General features: G+C 43.3%; 1 protein-coding gene across 2 annotated transcripts in view; it reads right to left on the bottom strand.

Annotated features, from left to right (window-relative positions):
- The window catches only part of IPO5 (importin 5), an 83,730-nt gene that overhangs the window by 3,628 nt on the left and 54,098 nt on the right, over nt 1–26,004 (bottom strand). Inside the window, exons 24-25 of one of the 2 annotated variants that reach the window (XM_038394970.2) lie at nt 7,006–7,234; nt 1,224–1,365 (exon numbers count right to left, since the gene is read on the bottom strand). In XM_038394970.2, coding sequence (XP_038250898.1) covers nt 1,224–1,365; nt 7,006–7,234 — 371 coding nt within the window. The remainder of the gene's footprint in view (nt 1–1,223; nt 1,366–7,005; nt 7,235–26,004) is intronic. The other variant, XM_043504700.1, reaches the window with a different exon arrangement.

Below are 26,004 nucleotides of genomic sequence, written 5' to 3'. Positions count from 1 at the left end.
CCTCTGTTCATTGCTCCTCCACCAGCTTCCACAGTCGGGTAGTTAGCAACTATGCAAGTTTACTTAGAGATGCAATTTCTTGATAAAGTAGGGCCACTTTATTTCCCCATAGTTCTGAAGGTGGAAGAACCGCCTTCCATTCAAAGCCCTGCTTCGTCAGTCAGTTGTATCATCATAAAAAGTTCATCTTTGAGGATGGGCTAGACAAGGCTATTGACATAGAATAATTAAGATCTGTGGCTGGGGGTAATGGCAGAGACTTAAGTAATTTAATGACTGGTTTCAGAGTAGCAGCTGTGTTAGACTGTATAAAAAGAAAAGGAGTACTTGTGGCACCTTTGAGACTAAAATTTATTTCAGCATAAGCTTTCGTGAGCTACAGCTCATTTGCTATAGCTCACAAAAGCTTATGCTCAAATAAATTTGTTAGCCTCTAAGGTGACAAGTAATTTAATGTGATTTTATTTTAAATTTTATATTTTGTACAGGTCAACCAGAGTTTGAAGTAGGTGCTTCCATTATCTAAAAAACCTAAAATAAATACATTTCAGTACTGCCCTCCTTCTATTGCCCCTATCTTATAGTACTACTTAATTTGTAGATTTTGCTTACTCTTTTTTTTTTAAATGCCCTTACACAAGCAGTTTCCATTGAAACCCACAATGCATCAATGACATTGTATAGTAAAGGTAGCAGACAGCTGGCACTTCACTCAGCTCAGTCTCTTCCAACATAGAATTCACAAGGTTCTTCTTGAATAAGCCTGTGTACCCTTGCCCTGTAGTTGCCCAGTTTCTGGGTCATTTTAATATATTTTGCATCAAATACAAAAGTTAACGTTTTAGAAATTAAAAAGTGTAGCTCAAATCACCTGAGAAAAGGTAAAGAAAACTAAAGGGAGTTATGTAAAAGGTAAACCATGCCATTGTTCCAAGTGTTTATCTTTTTTTATGACCCATGTAATTTTTGAAGTATTCATAAAAAATGTACACTCTGGTTCAAGTACCTTACATAGTGGTATCGGGATTAATCTGGATTGTTGCACTGAATTTGCATAATCTAATATTAGGAATCAATTTGGAATATTTCTTCTTAGAGTGAACACTGGTTGCAGCATCATGTTTATTTCAGAGAATAGGTTCTGAACACTAGTTTTACAATTCCTACATCTCACAGAGCAAACTAGAATGATTCCCTTTACAACAAAATAAATTCACATTCACCTGCACTTGACGAACAACATTAGCCAACCGTTTAGTACATGGATCTTCATGTTTAATTGCTTCATGAATTTCACCATCCGCAATTATACTGAATATTCTGGGAAGATTAGCGTTGTTGTGACCAAGGACAATTGGGTTGTTACTGATGGAGATCAAAAAGTATACATGTTACAAATATGCCCGTGTTAGCATCTTAATTAAAAAGATAACTTACATATACAATTTACATTTAACTGCTTTTCAAGACATTTCTGATTTTTAGAACTGCACATTCATACCTGAAGTTATTCAGCATCATTAAGTGCATCCTGTTCTAGAAGGAAATTCTATTTTTGTCATTTTAAGATCTGGCTAATTTGAACATTCCTTATTTATAAAGTTGGGCTACGCTTTATCAGAAAAGTTATGTGCCTTAGATAGGCTTCAGCAGAGCAGGCCAGCCCACTGTGTTGGAAGTTTAATACAATTATGTTGGGAAAGTCCATACAGCAGGGACTGGAGCACTGTGGTAGGGAAAGCTTTGTATATTTTAAACTGATTTACTCTCTCCTCCCAGAGCTGATGGAAAGTGGTACTGACTAGCTCCAAAGGGAGAGCCAACCAGCCTCCCTTGACCGAGAGTGAGGAATGCCACAATACAAGGACTTTGAAATATGAAAAGGGTTAGTGCTAGTCAATCAAAGACATTGAGAAGATTAAAGGGAGAATATGACAGACCCAAATGGTATTGAAGGCAGCTGACAGGTCTAACAGTATCAGCGTGAGCATACAATTATGCATCACCAAGATATCTAACAATGCCTGCAGTACCATTTTGGTTTCAAACCCTGGTTTATACTAAGCATCATGAGATTTGACGCTTGTAGGTACTCCATGAGTTCTCATCACAATCTGCTCTATGACTGTAAGCTAAGAATGAAAAATATAATCATAGGGTTGGAAGGGACCTCAAGTCCAGTGCCCTGCACTGAGGAAGAACAAGCCCCCTACACTTAGGCAGGACCAAATAAGCCTAGGCCATCCCTGGCATGTCCAACATGTTTTTAAAAACCTCCAATGACTGGGGTACCACAACCTCCATTAGAAGCCTTTTCCAGTGCTTAACTGCCCTTTATAGTTAGAAAGTTTTTCCTAATCTCTAACCTAAATTTCCATTGCTGCAGATTAAGCCCGTAACATCTTATCCTACCTTCAGTGGTCATGGAAAACAATTGATCACCATCCTCTTTGTAACAGCCCTTAGCATATTTAAAGACTGTTCTCAGGGCCTCAGTCTTCTTTTCTCAATACTAAACATACCCAGCTCTTTTTAAAAAGCAAAACTTTTCCTTATAGGTCTTTTCATCATTTTTGTTGCTCTCCTCTGGACTCTCAAATTTGTCCACATCTTTCCTAAAGTGCAACACCCAGAACTCACCACTCTACTCCAGCTGAGGCCTCACCAGTGCTGAGTCAAGTGGGACAATTACCTCCACCGTCTTACTTACAAACACACCTAATAGACCCCAGAATATCAGCCTTTTTTGCAACTGAAACACATTGTTGACTCTTATTCAATTTGTGATCCACTATAACAGATTCTTCAGCAGTACTACAATCTTGCCAGTTAATTCCCCATTTTGTAGTTGTGCATTTGATTTTTCCTTAAGTGTAGTACTTTGCCTTTATCTTTACTGAATTTCATCTTGTTGATTTCAGACCAAATTTTTCAATTTGTCAATGTTCTTTTGAATTCTAATCCTGTCTTCCAAAGTGCTTGCAATCCCTCCCAGCTCGGTGTCATTGGCAAATTTTATAAATATACCCTTTCTTCAAGTCAAATTAATGAAAATATTGACTAGTACTGGACTCAGGACTGACCCTGCAGGACCCCACTAAATATGCTCCTCCTCCCCCTCTCCCCCCCCAGCAGTGTGATAGCAAACCACTGATAATACTCTGAGTGCAGTCTTTCAATCAGTTATCTAGTAAATTCATCCAGAGTGCATTTCCCTAGTTTGCTTATGAGAATGTCACATTGGACTGTATTGAAAGCCTTACTAAAAATCAAGATACATTATGTCTACTGCTTCGCCGCCCCCATTCCCTAGGCCAGTGTTTCTCAACCTTTTTGATACCAGGGACCGGCTTACTGCCTTCCTAAACTGTGCCAGAGAGAGCTCAGGGACTAGCAGTGGTCCACGGACCAGTCAGAGAAACATTGCTTCTAGGCTATTAACACCGTAAAAGAATTAGGTGGGTTTAGTATGACTTGTTCTTGACAAGTTGGCTGTTCCTTATAATCCTATTATCCCCTAGATGCTTACAAACTGATTGTTGAATATTTGTTTCAGTATCTTTCTAGGTATTAAGTTAGGCTGACTGGTTTGTAATTCTGTGGATCCTCTTTGTTCCCCTTTTTAATGATAGTTACTAAACGTTTGCCCTTCTCCAATTCTCTGGGACCTAAACTGTCCTCCGGGACCTCATCCACCCTCCATGAGTTCTCAAAGGTAACTGCTAACAGTTCTGAGATTGCTGCAGCTAGTTCCTTAAGTACCCTAGAATGCATTTCATCAGCCCCTGCCAACTTGATTATATTGAGCTTACCTAACTTATCTCTGCCTTTGCAGAGATGCTAAATTAATTCTTCGCATCACTTCACCGCAGAGGAATGTAAGGGAGATTCCTACACCTGAGCCATTCTTTTTAAGTGACAAATTTGAGGAACTGACTGAGGTATTAATAGAGGTGGTTTTGGAACAAATTGATAAGTTAAACAGTAATAAGTCACCAGGACCAGATGGTATTCACCCAAGAGTCTAAAGGAAATCAGATATGAAATTGCAGAACTACTGACTATGGTATGTAACCTTCTGCTTAAGGTCACCCTATTGCTTAAATCACCCTATGTACCAGATGACTGGAGGATAGATCATGTAACCAATTTTTATAAGACTCCAGAAGTGATCCTGGCAATTATAGGCTGGTAAGCCTGACTTCAGTATCAGACAAACTGGCTGAACCCATAGTAAAGGAAAGTATTATCACGCACATAGATGAACACAACATATCAGGGAAAAGCCAACATGGCTTTTGTAAAAAAAGAGGTCATGCCTCGCCAATCTATTTGAGAATTCTCAGATGTCAACAAGGTGATCCAGTGCATATAGTGTACTTGGACTTTGTGAAAACCTTTGACTAGGTCCCACAATAAAGGCTCTTAAATAAAGTAAGCAGTCATAAGGTAAGAGGTAAGGTCCTCTCATGGATCAGTAATTAGTTAAAACATAGGAAACAAAGGGCAGGAATAAATTGTCATTTTTCACAATGGAAAGAGGTAAATAACAGGGGCCTCAGTCTGTACAGGGACAAGCATTGTTCAATATATTCATAAGTGATCTGGAAAATGGAGTGAACAGTGGAGGTGGCAAAATTTGAAGACAAAATTCCTTAAAATAATTAAACCCAAAATTGACTGCAAAAAGCTACCAAGGGATTGCCTAAAACTGGGTGAATGGAGCAACAAAATTGAAGATGAAATTCAATGTTGATAAATTCAAAGTAATACACATTGGAAAACAATCCTGATTAAGTTCAAAAGGGAGTCTAAATTAGTTATTTACACTCAAGACAGATCTTGGAGTCACTGTGGATAGTCTTCTAAAAACATCTGTTCAACGTGCAGTGGCAGTCAAAAAAAGCTAAGAATTTTAGGAACTCTTAGGATAGACTATAGGACAGGAAACAATGCTGCTATATAAATCTATGATATGTTCACACTTTGAATATTGCATGCAGTTCCAGTTGTCCCATCTCAAAAACGATACATTAGAATTACAAAAAGTACAGAGAAGGGCAAAAGTGATTAGGGGTATGGAACAGCTTCCATCTGAGGAGAGATGAAAAAGACTGGAACTGTTCAGCTTGGAAAAGAGATGACTAAAGGAGGATATGACAGAGGTCTATATAATCATGAATGGTGGGGAGAAAGTGAATAGGGAAGAGTTATATACCCCTTCACATAACACAAGAACCAAGGGTCACCCAATGAAATTAACAGGCAGCAGATTTAAAACAAACATAAGGAAGTACTTCACACAACGCACAGTCAACTAGTTGAACTCATTGCTAGAGAAGGCCAAATGTGTACCTGGGTTCAAAAAAGAATTAAGATAAATTTGTGGAGGATAGGTCCATCAATGCCTACTAGTCAAGATGGTCAGGGATAACCCCATGCTCCAGGTGTTCCTAAACCACCAACTGCCATAAGCTCAGACTGGACAACAGCGGATGGATCACATGATAATTGCTCTGTTCTGTTCATTCCCTCTCAAGCATCTGGCACTGGCCACTGTCGGAAGACAGAATACCAAGCTCGGTGGCCATTAGACTGACCCACTATGACCATTCTTGTGTTCTTAAATATTCTTTAACACCTTCTTTTCCTATTTTGGCTTGTGTTCCTTCCATCTTGTTAATATTAATTGTGTTGAGTATCTGGTCACTATTAACCTTTTTAGCGAAGAATGAAGTGAAAGAGCATTAAACACATCAGACTTCCTGATATCAACTCTGCTTCCCTGCTATGCAAAAGACCTACACTTTCCTTCATTTTTCTCTTGCTCCTAATGTACCAGATGTCTGGAGGATAGATCACCCTATGTACCATATGACTGGAGTGAATTCTAATACTACCTGAAGAGGTTCTCTCTCCTTCCAGTGTTCTCAATATAGATACCCAGTCTTGGAAGTGCTATACACTGTATGAAAGCCCAGAATCTCTGATTGGGCTACTTGCCAATACTTCAGAACTGCACTAAAGGAGACACTACCACTGTACTCTAAAACTGGATTATTTGCATTGTTTCACTGTTTACTTCTTACATAGCTGCTCCATGAACACCTGAAAGATCAAAGCACATCAAGAAACAAAGATGTTTTATAAACCAATTACGGAAGAAAAAAAGGTCATTTGTTTTGCGTGTTGCTGGTAGTTAAAATGTCTATTTATGTTGCAATACTGGTAAGTGATCATAGGAATGGTGTCAAAGAACTGCTGGAATTTTCCTTAAGGTCTCATGCTGATACTATATCAGCACAGCAACTGGATGCAAGATATGAAAACATTTAACTAAACACTATTGAAAACTAGAATTAAATTTGTTACTAATGAATAAAGCTATGATTTTGTCACGGAGATCCCGGAATTCACAGTATCCATGACTTCCAAAGACCTCCGTGACTTCAGGCCCGGCAGCAGCAGGGTCCCACTGTCTCCCACAGTGGCAGGGAGGTGCGAGATACCCCTATCGCCTGAAGCAGCGGGGCCCCTCAAGCGCCAAACTGCCATGGGCAGCAGGGCAGAGGCAGCCCCCCGGCTGCCACTGAGAGGCAGGCGGACCCTAGAGCTCTGAGTCCCCATGGGTGGTGAGGGCCCCTGGAGCTCCCAGTCATCCCGCAGCTGTCCAGCCCCTTCCCATTTTAATCATGGAAATTTTTGAAAACGTCAGGGACAGATCATTGGCTTCCATGAATTTTTCTTCATTCTGTTTATTTATTTATTTATTTATTTATTATTCTGTGACCTGTCTGCGACTTACTAAAAATATCCATGACAAAAATCTTAGCCTTACTAATGGAATATGAAAGAAAAACGTTAATTTTCATGTTCAAGATAATGTGTACACTAGAGAAATAAAAACAAGTATAGGTCCATTATTGGAGACTGTGTACAAGAAAAATAAGCAGACTACCAGTATGCTTATTTTATGCATTATATCGAAGTAAATTTTTACCTTACCTCTCAATTAGGTCACACAGGTAATTGAAAGTATGAACAGCTTCTTCTTTGTCTTCATGTAGTGGAAGCCATGATAACCAGTGTGGCAGGACTTCATCAACATTTACACAATCAGGTTTGAACTTCATGATCTTCCCTACTGCTGAAATACAGTTCTCTGTTGCATTGACGTTCTCTTTGGCTTTGGCATCTGGTGACTGAATAACCCTCACCAGCAATGGAAGTGCCTCTGTAACAGTGCAAAATTAGGAAAAAGCCTCATGTATAGCCAAATTAAATGCTTGCACTTGAGCAACAATAGTGTTTCCCACTAGAGCACTAAACCTCTTGCAGACACACAAAACTTTAAATATGGGTAGTTTAAAAAAAAAAGTCAGGTGTAGTTTCAAATAATGAACCTGTTTAAGTCTCCCTGATCCTTTTATGGTTTTCCAATCTTTACATTTTAAAGACAATTCCCGCCCCCCAACCCCAACCGCCTTCTTGCTGTGTGAAAGGCATAACAAAAATATACTGACTACATAAAAGGTACACAAAGTTGATTGACTATTCAAGGAAAGCAATGAAACTGACAGCTGCCAAACAAAAAATTAACACGAACAGTAATAAAACAGTGTCTATAGCCCTTCAGTTGTGGTAATGTTACTTGCAACAGGTAGACTTTTTTTAAGCTATATGCCTAGTTTTAAATTCAGTCTCAAAATGGCTTAGCAAAAGTACAGAAATGGCAAAATTTGACTAGATCTGCGTTTTTCAAATGGGGGTCCTCGAGGGTACTGATATCTGATGGGAGAGCAATACAGCGGTGCATAGACAATCCAGGAAGTTTTTGGAAAGCGTAGGGGACAATTTCCTGGTGCAAGTGCTAGGGGAGCCAACTAGGGGGAGCGCTTTTCTTGACCTGCTGCTCACAAACCGGGTAGAATTAGTGGGGGAAGCAAAAGTGGATGGGAATCTGGGAGGCAGTGACCATGAGTTGGTTGAGTTCAGGATCCTGACGCAGGGAAGAAAGGTAAGCAGCAGGATACGGACCCTGGACTTCAGGAAAGCAGACTTTGACTCCCTCAGGGAACAGATGGCCAGGATCCCCTGGGGGACTAACATGAAAGGGAAGGGAGTCCAGGAGAGCTGGCTGTATTTCAAGGAATCCCTGTTGAGGTTACAGGGACAAACCATCCCGATGAGTCGAAAGAATAGTAAATATGGCAGGCGACCAGCTTGGCTTAATGGTGAAATCCTAGCGGATCTTAAACATAAAAAAGAAGCTTACAAGAAGTGGAAGGTTGGACATATGACCAGGGAAGAGTATAAAAATATTGCTCGGGCATGTAGGAAAGATATCAGGAGGGCCAAATCGCACCTGGAGCTGCAGCTAGCAAGAGATGTCAAGAGTAACAAGAAGGGTTTCTTCAGGTATGTTGGCAACAAGAAGAAAGCCAAGGAAAGTGTGGGCCCCTTACTGAATGAGGGAGGCAAGCTAGTGACAGAGGATGTGGAAAAAGCTAATGTACTCAATGCTTTTTTTGCCTCTGTTTTCACTAACAAGGTCAGCTCCCAGACTGCTGTGCTGGGCAACACAAAATGGGGAAGAGATGGCCAGCCCTCTGTAGAGATAGAGGTGGTTAGGGACTATTTAGAAAAGCTGGACGTGCACAAGTCCATGGGGCCGGACGAATTGCATCCGAGAGTGCTGAAGGAATTGGCGGCTGTGATTGCAGAGCCCTTGGCCATTATCTTTGAAAACTCGTGGCGAACGGGGGAAGTCCCGGATGACTGGAAAAAGGCTAATGTAGTGCCCATCTTTAAAAAAGGGAAGAAGGAGGATCCTGGGAACTACAGGCCGGTCAGCCTCACCTCAGTCCCTGGAAAAATCATGGAGCAGGTCCTCAAAGAATCAATCCTGAAGCACTTAGAGGAGAGGAAAGTGATCAGGAACAGTCAGCATGGATTCACCAAGGGAAGGTCATGCCTGACTAATCTAATCGCCTTTTATGATGAGATTACTGGTTCTGTGGATGAAGGGAAAGCAGTGGATGTATTGTTTCTTGACTTTAGCAAAGCTTTTGACACGGTCTCCCACAGCATTCTTGTCAGCAAGTTAAGGAAGTATGGGCTGGATGAATGCACTATAAGGTGGGTAGAAAGCTGGCTAGATTGTCGGGCTCAACGGGTAGTGATCAATGGCTCCATGTCTAGTTGGCAGCCGGTGTCAAGTGGAGTGCCCCAGGGGTCGGTCCTGGGGCCCGTTTTGTTCAATATCTTCATAAATGATCTGGAGGATGGTGTGGATTGCACTCTCAGCAAATTTGCGGATGATACCAAACTGGGAGGAGTGGTAGATACGCTGGAGGGGAGGGATAGGATACAGAAGGACCTAGACAAATTGGAGGATTGGGCCAAAAGAAATCTAATGAGGTTCAATAAGGATAAATGCAGGGTCCTGCACTTAGGATGGAAGAATCCAATGCACCGCTACAGACTAGGGACCGAATGGCTCGGCAGCAGTTCTGCGGAAAAGGACCTAGGGGTGACAGTGGACGAGAAGCTGGATATGAGTCAGCAGTGTGCCCTTGTTGCCAAGAAGGCCAATGGCATTTTGGGTTGTATAAGTAGGGGCATAGCGAGCAGATCGAGGGACGTGATCGTTCCCCTCTATTCGACACTGGTGAGGCCTCATCTGGAGTACTGTGTCCAGTTTTGGGCCCCACACTACAGGAAGGATGTGGATAAATTGGAAAGAGTACAACGAAGGGCAACGAAAATGATTAGGGGTCTAGAGCACATGACTTATGAGGAGAGGCTGAGGGAGCTGGGATTGTTTAGTCTGCAGAAGAGAAGAATGAGGGGGGATTTGATAGCTGCTTTCAACTACCTGAAAGGGGGTTTCAAAGAGGATGGCTCTAGACTGTTCTCAATGGTAGCAGATGACAGAACGAGGAGTAATGGTCTCAAGTTGCAATGGGGGAGGTTTAGATTGGATATTAGGAAAAACTTTTTCACTAAGAGGGTGGTGAAACACTGGAATGCGTTACCTAGGGAGGTGGTAGAATCTCCTTCCTTAGAGGTTTTTAAGGTCAGGCTTGACAAAGCCCTAGCTGGGATGATTTAACTGGGACTTGGTCCTGCTTTGAGCAGGGGGTTGGACTAGATGACCTTCTGGGGTCCCTTCCAACCCTGATATTCTATGATTCTATGATTCTACTCCAATAAGTCCGCAGGCCCCCTGATTAACTATGCCCCCGCCCTCCCAGCGCCTCCTGCACGCCACTGAACAGCTATTCTGAACATGCAGGAGGCACTGGTATGGGGCGTGCTCGGGGGAGGGGTGGAAAGAAGTATGCTGCCGCTCCGCTTCTCCCCCCTCCCTCTCAGGCGAGAGAGAAGCAGCGCATTCAGGGGAACAGATGGAGCGGAGGTGAGCGAGGGTGGGGAGAGCGCAGGAAGTAATGGGGGAGTAGAGGAATCGCTCCCCATCCCAGCTCACCTCTGCTCCACCACTGCTGCCTCCCCCAAGCACACCACCGCTCAGCTTCTCCTCCCTCCCAGGCTTGCTGCTTGAAACGGGGGCGGGGGAAAAGAAGTGGAGAGGCAGCAGTGCGCTCAGGGGAGCAGGCGGGGGCAAGCTGGGGCACACTTCTAGGGGCAGCATGGCCTGCACCGGAATGCCGCCCCTAGAACCCGTTTGTTTTGCTGGTGCGTAGAGCTGGCCCTGGCAACGACAGTTGGAAGAGCTCTTCCAACTACATCTGCTTTGGCCACAATGGCATTATGAAGATGGTCCTTGATCTCTCCTGTTTCAACCTGTTCAGGACTTTGAGGAAGTAATGGTGTCGGGAGACAAATACAGAAGAGTACATGTTCTTGTTATCTCTTGGCCTCATCTTCCAGCAAGCTGTGACCGTGTCCTCCTCTCGAGCAAGATAATCAGGACTTCATGTTGATGGCAAAGAAATCTCGAAGACCCCAGGTAAGAAATCTTCCAGAATACTGTATCATTGAACTCCCACTCATGAATGGTCATGGCAGAAAACCTTGCTCAGGGTGTCTGCTATGGTGTACTATAGCCCCGGCAGATGAACCACTGATCTCTATATGCTCAGATATACACAAGTTCCATTATTTTATGGATTCTGTGCACGAAGACCAGGATCTTGCTCCTCAATGATTTATGCAATACATTGTTATTCAGCACTGAATGGCTGCTGATATGGAGTGTAAAGCAATGGCAAGCATAATGGACTCCCCAATTGTAAAATGTGACTAGAGTGGCCTCTTGCAGGATTCCATTTGCCCCAAGCTGTAAAGTTTTGAAAGTGAGTACCCCAATCTAGCAGGAAGGCATCTGGGGATTATCTTTGTGGGAGGGGAATCCAAGAATGGAACTCCCACACAGACTTTTTGCCCCCTCACCTGTTGGGAGAAGTTGAGGACCATCTGGGGTATTGATACCCAGTTGGATAAACTGTTTACTCCATGTGTAAACTGCCTTCAGCCAGGCTTGAAGACAATGGGAATGTAGTCTTGCCAACGGTGTTACAAGAGGGTACATGCTGCTATGTGGCCCAGGGTGGAAGGTAAGCCTTCTGCTGTGGCATGCAGGCTCTGTTACATTGTAAAACAAGGCTAGGCTTTGTAACGAACCTGCCTGTGGGAAAGCATGCTCTGGAAGTAATGGAGTCCAGAGTGGCCCCTATGAAGTCTATTTGTTGTGTGTGTCTCAGCGTAGACTCTTCTCCATCGAGGAGACCCAAAAAGTGGAACAATGATGAGAGGTATACATAGGAAAATAAGCATCCTGAAGATCAAGGGAGAAATTAAAGAGTAAATAAAGAGATAAATCTCTCCCAGATCCAGAGAGGGAATTATTGCTGAGAGCTACCTTTCTGAAACACTGCGAGAGGATGAAGGTTTTCAATGTCCTGTCTCCAGCATCCATTTTTCTTGGGGACTAAGAAGTACTCCTTTTCTGAGGAAGTCCAGTGGAACAGGTTTGATCGTCCCCATAATTAGAAGGGATTGTATTTGCCGTTTTAGGACAGCCCCGTAAGAAGCATACCTGAAGTGGGATGGAGAGGAAGGATGGGAAAGAGGGAGTTGAACTGAATGGAACAGCCCACTGAAAACACATCCAGGATCCATCTGTCAGAGGTGATAAGCTCTCAGGCAGGCAGGAAATGGGAGAGGAGCACCACAGGGGTGTTGAGGGGGGATGGGCATAGCATAAGATCAGGAATAGGAGACCGGTTATGACTCCTGACCAACTGGTCAAAACAACTGTTTTGAGAAAGTCACTGACTTATGTAACTGGAGGATAACCCTTTCTTAGAGAATCCTGGCTTCTTTGAGAGGTTCCACAAGTCTCATGGGCTATAATGGACTGGGCAAGACTGTGGAGCTGCCTTTCGAGCATACTGAATTTTCTTGTTGCTGCAGGTGTGTAGATGCTGAGGGATTGCAATGATGCCCAGTCTTTTTGTGACTGGAAGGACCTGTCTGCAATGTTACTAAACAGCTCAAGACCCAGAAGGTTCTCCAGTGTTTTGTACTTTTTGGAGTAGGCTGGATGATTGGAACCAAAACCTCAAAACGACTATAGCAGTACATAGCTGAATCAGCAGCACTGAGTGAGGCCTTGGCAATGATCTGGCTTTCTGTGATGGGGGTTTGAAACTACTCCTCCTAGTCCTGTGGCAGAAGTTCAATAAAATGCATGAACTTAAAATATGATTTCCCAAAATATTCTGTCGTCAGGGCTTGGTAACTGGCTACTCTGAATTGCAAAGTGGCAGGGGAGTAACTCTTCCAGCTAAAAGGGTCTCAGCTCCTTGTCAGATAGCATTGATCTAGACAGTGGTGCTGTCTGTTCCTTTTGTTAACAGCATCAACCACCAAATAGTTGGGGTTCAGTGGGAGAAAGTACTTTGAGCCCTTGGTGGTGAATATAGTATCTTTTCACCAGCCCTCTTACATGTGGGTAGTATAGTAGCTGGAGTTTACCACACCACATGGGCTGGTGACATCACTGTTGATGGGCAAGGTGATTTTGCCTTGGAGAATGTTCTGAAAGAAATGATGAAGTTCCTGCATCTCTTAGCAGGATTTGTAAGGCCTCTGCAATCCTTTTCATAAATTCCTGGAAGGCCCTGAAATCATCTGCATTAGAAGGCCATGGGAAGGGGAGATTATTGTATCTACTGAGGAGGATGTGTGGGAAGGAGGCGTTTGTCCACTTCTGCACCTGGCTCCTGCTCCTGTGGAGAATCCCTCTGAGAGATAGGGCCCTGTATTGGTGTGGTTGCTGTTCCTAATGTGCTCTCTTACATGAGAGTATCCTTTAAAACTGCTCACCTTAGGATGCCCACTGTGGTTAGATGTAAGGAAAAGGGGGTAGTACTCCAAGATTGTTCCTGCCAGCAATGTCAGGTCCATCTCCTGCTGGGAGTGTCTTCCTCAGGATATACACCAAAAGAGGAAAAAGTAGAACTGGAAGTTGGAGGAACCCTGAAGCAATACCTCACAATCAGAGCAAATACCATCAGAAGGGCAAGGTGTTGGTACCAGTGGTTGTGTTGGTACTGAGTCCAGTACCGATGATGCCCCTGTTTGCTTGCTGGCTGGCTGCTTGGTACTCAGAGAACTCTTTTGAGCCTGTGCTGGGGTGTCTATACCACAGGGGGATAGAAGAAAAAGTACTCATACCAGGATATGAGGCATCTTTAGATGTGGTTTGAGAGGGTGACTTTCCCCTCCTTTTGTTTTTTGTTCTGGAGAATAGGGTCTTTTTGGTGCTCTGGAAGACTCTGAAGGGCCCCCATGGTCACTGAAGTACTCTGAGCAGCTGAAGACGATGTACCGGGGAAGGATGGGCAGGCACCTCAGATCCTGCAGGTCTCAAAGAATGTTTTATAAAGGAGTTTTACTCCAGCCTCCTCAGTTTAAATCTGCCTTTGAAAGCAGTGCAGATCTTACACTTGGAAGGGGCGTGAGTCTCTCCAAGACAGCAGAGGCAGCTAGAATGCATGTTGCTGCAGGAGAAAGACCTGTGGGCAGGTCTGACAGTGCTTAACGCCTGGAGTCTTGGGCATAACTGGTTAGGAAAGGCTGCAGATGGAGGGCTAGGCTGAATGAGTTTCCTAACCAGTTATGTTGAATGATAGGCCCAAATTGGGAGGAGGGGGAGGAGGAGGAGGAGGGAGAGAATGGGACCAACCCAAAGCACAAATTCTGCTTAATAAATGAGAAAGAAAATACTAAACTAAAGAACAAAGAAAAATTAGCAAGTTACCCATATAGCTAAATGGGCACCCAACACTCCCTCTTGAGCCGCAAGCAGTTGAGTAGGAATTGGAAGTGGTGGTGAGTCCACTCTTCCCTATTTACCCTTCCTTCAGAGCACAAGAACATGTAGGGGGAAGGAGCAGACCCATGGATGCTGCTGACAAAATCTCCTACAAAAGCGCCTGGGCAAATGCACATCCTGAACTGGAGCACTCAGAGGGACAATTAGTCAAAGAATGAACAGTCATCTTTAGTAACTGTGTTCACATGAATTCCACTTCTGATGCACATGCACCCCAAACATATGACAAATTCTTTTTAGCTACCAGTGTGTTGGGGGCTGTGCCTGCATGGCCCCCCACCAGAGCACAGAAACAGAGCAGTTCCTCAGTTCCATTGCCAGTAATACAGAATACTGTAGCTATAGGATTCTGTAGAAGCAGGTAAGTAGGGCGAGTTGTGGAATCCATCTGGACAACACATCTTGAAGAATCAGTTACTGAAGATCAAACGTTACTTCCAATATTTTCAACATGGATTTCTCTTCTGGTGACTAGCAAGCAGTTACCTCAGAATTATGAGGTGGGCCTGGGAGTCCTATTTAAACAAAAATTGTAGCCTTGCTCTACCAAAAAGGACATCTGATCTTGAAGCATCAACTAAGGAACAGATAAAAGTGTGGACTGATCTCCTGTAGCCATCTCGCAAATTTCTGAAATAGGAATGCTTCTTAAGGACGTTGCCTAATTCCTGATGGAACAGGCTTTAACCTGCCTGGGTGGATTTAACTTAGCTACCACTTAGATACTTACATAAATAATCTTTGTGTGGAAAAAGCTTGACCCTTAATACTGTCCAATTTACCTTCCCCCACAAAGCAAGTCTTGGGAAAGAAAAAAATCAGTTGATTCATCTTGCAATTAAGTGAAAACTGGAAACAATCTTAGGCTGCACCCCAAGTTCCTTCCAAAGAGTCACCTTATCTTTATGGAACACTGTGTAAGGTAGATCAGCCATAAGGCCCTGAATTTCCCATATCTTATGAGAGGATGTTATTTGTAAGTGTCATGGGATAAGAGGGAAGGTCCTCATGGATTGGTAACCGGTTAAAAGATAGTAAACAAAAGGTAGGAATAAATGGTAAGTTTTCAAAATGGAGAGGTAAATATTGGTGTCCCCCAGGGTCTATACTGAGACCAGTCCATTGCAACATTCATAAATGATCTGGAAAAAGGGGTAAACAGCGAAGTGGCAACATTTGCAGATGATACAAAACTACTCAAGATAGTTAAGCCCCAGGTAGACTGAGAAGAGCTACAAAAGGATCTCTGAAAACTGAGTGCCTGGGCAACAAAATGGCAGATGAATTTAAATATTGATAAATAAAAAGTAATGCACATAGGAAAACAATCCCAACTATACATATAAAATGATGGGGTCTAAATTAGTTGTTACCACTCAAAAAAGATCTTGGAGTCATTGTGGATAGGTCTCAAAAACAGCCACTCAATATGCAGTAGCAGTCAAAAAAGCAAACAGAATGCTGGGAATCATTAAGGAAAGGATAGATAAGACAGAAAATATCAAATTGCCTTTCTATAAATCCATGGAATGCCCATATCTTGAATATTGCATGCAGATGTGGTCGCCCCATCTCAAAACTGATGTTCTGGAATTGGAAAAGGTTCAGAAAAGTGCAACAAAAATGATTAGGGGTATGGAACAGCTTCCATATGAGGAGAGATTAATAAGACTGGGACTTTTCAGCTTGGAAAAGAGACTACCAAGGGGGGATATGATAGAGGTCTATAAAATCATGACTGGGGTGGAGAAAGTAAATAATCATTTACTCATAATACAAGAGCTAAGGGTCACCAAATGAAATTAATAGCAGCAGGTTTAAAACAAACAAAAGGAAGTATTTTTTCAACTCAATGCAGTCAGTGGAATTCTTTGCCAGAGAATGTTGAGCAGGCCAAGACTATAAAAGGCCTCAAAAAAGAACTAGATAAGATCACGTAGGATAGATCCATCAACAGCTATTAGCCAGGATGGTCAGGGATAGTGTCCCTAGCCTCTGCCAGAAGCTAGAAATGGGTGACAGGGGATGGATCACTTGATGATTACCTGTTCTGTTCATTCCCTCTGGGGCACCTGGCTTGGTCACTGTTGGAAGACAATCCTGGGCTAGATGGACCTTTGGTCTGACCCAGTATGGCTGCTCTTATGATCATTTGCACTAAACATGTAGCATTCACAGACAGGAAGTAAAAAGGTAAGGCTGCTAAGGGCTCAGCCCCAGACAATCTGCTAGCCAAAAAAAAAAAAAAAAAAAATCTGAGTTCACATGTATGGTGTGTATGTATGCACACTGGAAGCTATGGGGACAATCAAAAGAACTTCACCAGCACAAATGAAGCCAACATCATTGTCTTCTGCGCCACGTGCCCCATGCCTCTTTCCCTTCCCAGCAGAGGAAGCATGGAGGAGGCAAGAAGGTGTAGCCAATTAGTTAATTTTATCATCCATTTTTCATTGTACTTAGTGTTATGGTCCACTCATATGCTATTTCATATATAATCAATGTATGTAAAATAGATTTAAGTACAAGATTGATAAGTATTTAGGAATGATGATTGTGTATTAGGTATAAGTAATGCACAGCTGGGATGCAAGGCTTACATAGCTTAAGCCTATGGCTAAGAATGCTTGATGTGAGTGGGTGACCTAGGAATAACACTATGCCAGTAAGGTTACAAGATTCCTGTAAAAGATGTGCCAACAGGTGAAGTGACAGAGAAATTGACTGCAATGGACAACAACTGTCCAAGACCACGAGATACCTGATTGTAACACCACGGAATGTCATGCTCTGACTGCAGGTTACTATGGACGGATGTGCATAGATGCCAATAAGAATAAGGGGAAACAAACTATGAAAAACAGGCCATCCCAATATTCATGCGGTGGGAAAGCACAGATAAGGAAAAAAGCATATGCATCAGGTATTAGGTGGCAGTCAGAACAATATAAGAGGTTTTCTGGTTGCGTAAAAGTGGGAAGACCCCAAACAGGAGGAATACCCATGGAAGACCTAATTGGTAAGACCACACCAGGAACCACCTCTCTCTCAATGACCACCCACTGAGATCCCACCCAACTCTACAAAGTCTTTGGGCATGGAATCTGGATATGGCATTGGCCAGCGCATGGACTCTCTCAGGATGAATAAATGGGTATGTGACACCAACATTTGTAACTGTTTGCGCTTACTGTCTTCATTCTTCATGTGTTCCTAGAGCCTCCAAATCTCTACGCTATTTATCTTTACACTGTAGCAACACCAGTTGGACTAACTAATTTACCACAGAACTATCAATTCATAATAAAGGCTACAAAGGCATGTATTGGAGTGGAAACCTGCTATGCCAAATCTTCCATTAGTGTAAATGCAGAGTTTGAGGACTATCTTTAACTTACACCAGGGCCAGGTAGTACTGAATTAGGGAGATGCAACAGATTCCTTACCCCCACCCACTGTGTCTAAACAGAGTTCCGATTGAGTGGAGAATCTAGCCCAATATGTATTTCAGAGCACAGTGGCTATCTGAAATGTGTAATGTTACTGGAAAATCTAAAGCCCAAAAAATTAACATTTGAGTTCTGAGAACAAAGTAGTTTTAATTTTATGACTACGGTAATTTATATCTATGGTTTTAGAGAAAAACAGCGCCTTAAGCAATTAAATTAGAGTATCTAAACTTCTACAACTCCCTCAGAAGTGCCCATACTTGCTTCTGGAATCAGTCCCTATTATAACACAGCACTAGTGAAATCCATGGACAATGGATACAAGATTCATTAAAATATTTAAAATCCTTAGAAACTAAATGGACAACCCTTTTAGCACTACGAGGACTAGCCTGTTTGTTAGTGGTTCATGTTACATTATTACACAGTTTAAATTAAAAAGAAAAGGAGTACTTGTGGCACCTTAGAGACTAAAATTTATTAGAGCATAAGCTTTTGTGAGCTACAGCTCACTTCATCGGATGCATCTAATAAATTTGTTAGTCTCTAAGGTGCCACAAGTACTCCTTTTCTTTTTGCGAATACAGACTAACACGGCTGCTACTCTGAAACCTGTCAGTTTAAATTAAAGCTCTGTGCCCACTCTAAATATATCAGTTCTTCAGTCGAGAAATATTGCTCCCAATCAGTTGTGTATAAATAGTAATAAAGATCTAAATATAGCTTTCTAGCTAATGCCTTCAAATATTTGAAGATACTAAATGTCACACGTTAATATTTGGATCACAAATACTTAAGGGGAGGTGACACTTTTCAATCTCTTATGTCCCATTTCTGATCAATATCTCTAATGGACATACCCAAGTCATGAAGTGTCAGTTTTGTGTGGCCTTTAGACTGGACATTAACCCTTCCTACCAATACTTTTCCCAGAGCCACAATGTATTTCTCCTATTTTATTCTAATAGTCACCAATAAAAATGGAATTTTTTGGACACACTGATTCTTGCAAGTAGTTATCCCATAGGAGAATGAATGCATTTTTAGACAGGCAAATCTTAAATTCAGAAAAGGGTTTAGTGTTTGGCGATGAACATTAAAAAGTTAGGTTTCAGAGTAGCAGCCGTGTTAGTCTGTATTCGTAAAAAGAAAAGCAGTACTTGTGGAACCTTGGAGGCTAACAAATTTATTTGAGCATAAGCTTTCGTGAGCTACAGCTCACTTCATCGGATGCATTTGGTGGAAAATACAGTGGGGAGATTTATATACACACAGAACATGAAACAATGGGTTTTATCATACACACTGTAAGAAGAGTGACCGCTTAAGATGAGCCATCACCAGAAGCGGGGGTTGGGGGGGGGGGAAGGAGGAAAACCTTTTATGGTGACAAGCAAGGTAGGCTATTTCCAGCAGTTAACAAGAACATCTAAGGAACAGTGGGGGGTGGGGTGGGGGGGAGAAACAACAACATGGGGAAATATAGTTTTACTTTGTGTAATGACTAATCCATTCCCAGTCTCTATTCAAGCCTAAATTAATTGTATCCAGTTTGCAAATTAATTCCAATTCAGCAGTCTCTCCTTTGAGTCTGTTTTTGAAGTTTTTTTTGTTGAAGGATAGCCACTCTGAGGTCTGTGATCGAGTGACCAGAAAGATTGAAGTGTTCTCCGACTGGTTTTTGAATGTTATAATTCTTGACGTCTGATTTGTGTCCATTGATTCTTTTACGTAGAGACTATCCAGTTTGACCAATGTACATGGCAGAGGGGCACTGCTGGCACATGATGGCGTATATCACATTGGTAGATGCGCAGGTGAATGAGTCTCTGATAGTGTGGCTGATGTGATTAGGCCCTATGATGGTGTCCCCTGAATAGATGTGTGTACTTCAGGATAGGTTGTAGATCCTTGATGATGCATTGGAGAGGTTTTAGTTGGGGGCTGAAGGTGATGGCTAGTGGCGTTCTGTTCTTTTCTTTGTTGGGCCTGTCCTGTAGTAGGTGACTTCTGGGTACTCTTCTGGCTCTGCCAATCTGTTTCTTCACTTCACCAGGTGGGTATTGTAGTTGTAAGAATGCATGATAGAGATCTTGTAAGTGTTTGTCTCTGTCTGAGGGGTCGGAGCAAATGCGGTTATATCGTAGAGCTTGGCTGTAGACAATGGATCATGTGGTATGATCTGGATGAAAGCTAGAGGCATGTAGGTAGGAATAGCGGTCAATAGGTTTCTGATATAGGGTGGTGTTTATGTGACCATCGCGTATTAGCACCATAGTGTCCAGGAAGTGGATCTCTTGTGTGGACTGGTCCAGGCTGAGGTTGATGGTGGGATGGAAATTGTTGAAATCATGGTGGAATTCCTCAAGGGCTTCTTTTCCATGGTCCAGATGATGAAGATGTCATCAATGTAGCGCAAGTAGAGTAGGGGCATTAGGGGACAAGAGCTGAGGAAGCGTTGTTCTAAGTCAGCCATAAAAAAGTTCACAAAAAAAAGTACTTGTGGCACCTTAGAGACTAACATTTATTTGAGCATAAGCTTTCGTGAGCTACAGCTCACTTCATCCGATGAAGTGAGCTGTAGCTCACGAAAGCTTATGCTCAAATAAATGTTAGTCTCTAAGGTGCCACAAGTACTCTTTTTTTCCCCGAATACAGACCAACACGGCTGCTACTCTGAAACCTGTCATAAAAATGTTGGCATACTGTGGGGCCATGCGGGTACCCATCGCAGTGCCGCTGATTTGAAGGTATACATTGTCCCCAAACGTGAAATAGTTATGGGTGAGGACGAAGTCAAAGTTCAGCCACCAGGTTAGCCGTGACATTATCGGGGATACTGTTCCTGACGGCTTGTAGTCCATCTGTGTGGAATGTTGGTGTAGAGGGCGTCTACATCCATAGTGGCTAGGATGGTGTTTTTAGGAAGATCACCAATGGATTGTAGTTTCCTCAGGAAGTCAGTGGTGTCTCAAAGATAGCTGGGAGTGCTGGTAACGTAGGGCCTGAGGAGGGAGTCTACATAGCCAGACAATCCTGCTGTCAGGGTGCCAACGCCTGAGATGATGGGGCATCCAGGATTTCCAGGTTTATGGATCTTGGGTAGCAGATAGAATACCCCAGGGCGGGGTTCTAGGGGTGTATCTGTGCGGATTTGTTCTTGTGCTTTTTCAGGGAGTTTGAGCAAATGCTGTAGTTTCTTTTGGTAACTCTCAGTGGGATCAGAGGGTAATGGCTTGTAGAAAGTGGTGTTGAAGAGCTGCCTAGTAGCCTCTTGTTCATATTCCGACCTATTCATGATGATGACGACAGCACCTCCTTTGTCAGCCTTTTTGATTATGATGTCAGAGTTGTTTCTGAGGCTGTGGATGGCATTGTGTTCTGCACGGCTGAGGTTATGGGGCAAGTGATGCTGCTTTTCCACAATTTCAGCCCGTGCACGTCGGCGGAAGCACTCTATGTAGAAGTCCAGTCTGCTGTTTCGACCTGCAGGAGGAGTCCACCCAGAATCCTTTTTGTAGTGTTGGTAGGAAGGTCTCTGTGGGTTAACACGTTGGTCAGAGGTGTGTTGGAAATATTCCTTGAGTCGGAGACGTCGAAAATAGGATTCTAGGTCACCACAGAACTGTATCATGTTCGTGGGGGTGGAGGGGCAAAAGGAGAGGCCCCGAGATAGGACAGATTCTTCTGCTGCGTTAAGAGTATAGTTGGATAGATTAACAATATTGCTGGGTGGGTTACGGGAACCACTGTTGTGGCCCCTCGTGGCATGTAGTAGTTTAGATAGCTTAGTGTCCTTTTTCTTTTGTAGAGAAGCAAAGTGTGTGTTGTAAATGGCTTGTCTAGTTTTTGTAAAGTCCAGCCACAAGGAAGTTTGTGTGGAAGGTTGGTTCTTTATGAGAGTATCCAGTTTTGAGAGCTCATTCTTAATCTTTCCCTGTTTGCTGTAGAGGATGTTGATCAGGTGGTTCCCCAGTTTCTTTGAGAGTTTGTGGCACAAGCTGTCAGCATAGTCTGTGTGGTATGTAGATTGTAATGGATTTTTTACCTTCAGTCCCTTTGGTATGATGTCCATCTGCTTGCATTTGAAGAGGAAGATGATGTCTGAATGCATCTGTATGAGTTTTTTCATGAAATTGACAGATTTCCACTCTATACGGCTAAATTCAGTGCCTTGCTGAATTGGAATTAATTTGCAAACTGGATACAATTAACTTAGGCTTGAAGAGAGACTGGGAATGGATGAGTCATTACACAAAGTAAAACTATATTTCCCCATGTTATTTCTCCCCCCCCCCCCGTTCTTCAGATGTTCTTGTTAACTGCTGGAAATAGCCTACCTTGCTTGTCACCATGAAAGGTCCCCCCCCCCCCCCCGCTGCTGGTGATGGCTCATCTTAAGTGATCACTCTTCTTACAGTGTGTATGATAAAACCCATTGTTTCATGTTCTCTGTGTGTGTATATAAATCTCCCCACTGTATTTTCCACCAAATGCATCCGATGAAGTGAGCTGTAGCTCATGAAAGCTTATGCTCAAATAAATTTGTTAGTCTCTAAGGTGCCACAAGTACTCCTTTTCTTTTTATTAAAAAGTTAACCTTCTTTGGGCAGATCCATATTTTCACCATTTACAGGAGTTATTAATTTAACAGAGTGGATGAACAGAACTGTTTGCATATATTCACTAGAACTAGAAAAGATCTCACTTTGAAAAACTCTTCAGTAAAGTCCACCTCAAACCAAGTTATACCCAGTAGTCATGGCTTCTTCTTTAAAACGTGTTCACATTAAGATGTGAAATTAACATTTCATTGAAGTGCATGCAGAGGTTCAGTTCTCTCATGGTGCAACTGTTTCAATATACTGCTGCAGACTCCCCAAGACAGAACTACATTATTTATGAATAAGGCTGCAAGTTTGTCACAGAGGTCACTGATTCCATGACTTTCCGTGACTTCTGCAGCAGTTGGTGCGCCTGACTCAGGAACAGCTCAGGCAGCCCCTGCTCCAGGTGCACCAGCTGCTGCTAGGGCAGTCTTGGGCCCCCACACCAGAGTTTTGGTGTGGGAGGTGGTTGGGGCACTGGATGGGGTGAGGCAGTCTCGGGGCGAGGCATACCTGGGGGGCTTCCTGGCAACGGTGACATCCCTTTCACTCAGCTGCTAGGTGGAGGCATGAGCAGGCAGCTCTGTGGGCTGTCTCCGCCCAGAGTGCTGTCTTGACAGGGGAGGGTGCCTGCAGGGGAAGTGCCTGTAGGGGGAGGCAGTGTGCAGAGCTGCCTGAACACGCCTCTGCCTAGCAGCTGAATGAGGAGGATGTCACCACTTCTGGAAAGCCCCCCCAGGTAAGCACCACCCAGAGCCCACTCTGTTGCTGGGGGGCACGGGGGGGGAAGGGAAGGAGCCAGTCGGGAGCTTATGACCCTGCCAACTGCCCTGCAGCACCAGCCCCCACTCCCTCCCCCTCTTCTCTCGTCTCCCCTCACAGGAGTCAGGCCACCCATAAACTTTTGTTTACTGCCCATGTCCTGTCCATGACTTTTACTAAGATTCCTGTGACTAAAACGTAGCCTTATTTATGAACGTGTTGATTTTAGAACCAAAACTCAGTGAGCTATCTGGGCCACAGACCTACATACAATGGTGCATTTTAAAAGCATATAATTACATTCTGGCTTGCTTTGGGACTTGCTTCTCCCCTCACCATTCTATAATCATTCAGTTGCTGATTTCATAGTTAGGCTATAGGGAACAAATCTAAAGGCAATTTTCCTCGTTCCCCTCCTACCCTGTTCATCTTGGATTTCCAGTGCTTGAGTCTTTTTCCTCTCCATAACACAACCACCCTGACATTTATCAGGATCTCCCAGATTCCAATCCTTGGTCTACTCTTGGGCACAGAATGTCCAAACCAAAACCAAGTGCTGCAGCTGCGCAATCTGTTGTGGAATCTGACAAATCTCTACATGCAACTCCAAAGCCACAACAGGAACAATGTCTGGACCAAACAGAGAAATATTTATTGCAAAGAGAAGAGCTGAAAACATGAATTTCTAAAGACTATAACAAAATCTATGAAAATACTAAATCCTTGGGAATCCAGATTCTTATACAAACGATTTGCATTACTCCTAGTTACAGCATGATTTTTCCGTTGCAGCATACTTATTAATTTTAAAATTAATTGTATTTAATACATCTTGAAATACCTAACAATTAGTGTTTGTGAACCATACAATAAAATCAAATGAAGATAAGAAAAATAAAGAGCCATTCTATTCAAATATACTAGGCCAACTCAAACTGAAGGGAAAGCCAGATGTTTGCAGGGGTGATATGCCAAAAAGGATCAGTTTCCAAATATGGTACAAAGAATAAAGATAAAATTTTTTTTGAAGTCCAAGATATGGAAATAGTATTATTTTCAGCAAGCATTATTTATTAAAGGCAGCCAAAAGGAACCTTTGGCAGAACATTCCAAAACTAAGGAACCTAAGACAAACCGAGGAGTTTCTGTGCCCAACTCACTCCCAACTGATTCTTGGGTCACAAAGGTCATCTGACAGATTCACATTATACCTTTCTGACACCTATAACAATTTCTTAATACTTGAAATTAGACAGAATACAATTTTTATAGGCACTTTATCATTATTACTTCTCCCTGAGGGCTACAGGATGGAGAATTTCATTAACAAATGATGTAAATTATACAGTAATTGACCACTGATAAGTGGAGTCAATATGCAATATACACCTCTACTCTGATATAATGTGGTCCTCGGGAGCCAAAAAAAATCTTACTGCTTTGTAGGTGGAATGGCGTTATATCACACTTGCTATGGAGGGCCGGGTAGGGAAGGCTATGCCTCCCCAAAGAGCCTGGCCCCGCCCCCGTCCGACCCGCACCTACTTCCCGCCCCTTGACTGACCCCTCAGAATCCCCCGATGCATCCTACCCCCCCTGCTCCCTGTCCCCGACCACCCCCCGAGACCCTCTGCCCCTTACTCAACCCCCCAGCCCGGCCCCCTTAACACGCCGCTCAGAGCAGTGTGTTGGAGCCAGACATGCTGCTGCCATAGGCGCCAACTCCGTGGGTGCTCCGGGGCTGGAGCACCCACAGAGAAAAATTGGTGGCTGCAGAGCACCCACTGGCAGCTCCCCGCCCCAGCCCACCTCCACTCCGCCTCCTCACCCGAGCGGGCTGCTCCGTTTCTCCCCCCTCCTAGGCTTGCTGTGCCAAACAGCTGTTTGGCATGGCAAGCCTGAGAGGGAGAGGAGGAGGGGGGGAGAAGCAGAGCGACAGCGTGCTCGGGCGAGGAGGCGGGCTGGGGCAGGGAGCTGTTCCTCTGTGCCCCCACCCCCGTTACTTGCTGTTACTCCCACACCCCAGCTCACCACCGCTCTGTCTCCTCCCTTGCGTGCGCTGCTGCTCCGCTTCTCCCCCCACCCTCCCAGGCTTGCGCAAGCCTGGGAGGGAAAGGGGAGAAGGGGAAATGCTTTACTGCGTTGTATCCGAATTTGCATTATATCGGGGTAGAGGTGTATCTTCTGGCCCATTCCTATTAAAATTTTCAGAGCCAATTGCCATTTTGCCCATACAACATTATTTTTGTTATCTAAACCAGTGAATTATCAGATTTCATTTAAGTGTCTTGTCGAACATATTTGAAGAAGTTGACAATACACGAAACACACAAAACACTATCCCCATACTTCAGCACCACTTTCTCCCTACTAGAGCACCTTAAAATTAACTTAACTGGCTCTGGTGTGAAGAGCACCAGAAGATTGTTTCAGTTGTAGCTCAGTCATAACCAATAAAAACTATCTTTTAAATTCAAAATGCAGCTAGACTTAGAGAGCAGAAATTCAACAAAAAGCATCTGTGACAAGTATAAATTAAAACTGCTCTAAGTCACAAATGTTCGATTCCTCTGCTTCACACACGGGGAAAGTGCAGGTTACTTCAATTATATTTAAGGCCCCTCCTTATTACACGTTTCTGTACAATTTCTCCAGACATACAAGCAGAGGGCTCAATCTTGCTTTTAGACATATGTAGCTGTATCCACCTTTTATAAAAATCAGTTCTCGTGTACAAGTCAGCTTTTTATTGGATATACACTTGTACTTAAGAGCAAAATATTACTTAGCGAATACATTCTTTTACCCTTTTCAATCCAAA

This window comes from Dermochelys coriacea, chromosome 1 (assembly GCF_009764565.3).
Source record: "Dermochelys coriacea isolate rDerCor1 chromosome 1, rDerCor1.pri.v4, whole genome shotgun sequence".
Classification (NCBI taxonomy): Eukaryota; Metazoa; Chordata; order Testudines; family Dermochelyidae; genus Dermochelys; species Dermochelys coriacea.
Note: the sequence above shows the minus strand (reverse complement) of the source record. Positions and strands in the feature narration are given on the sequence as shown.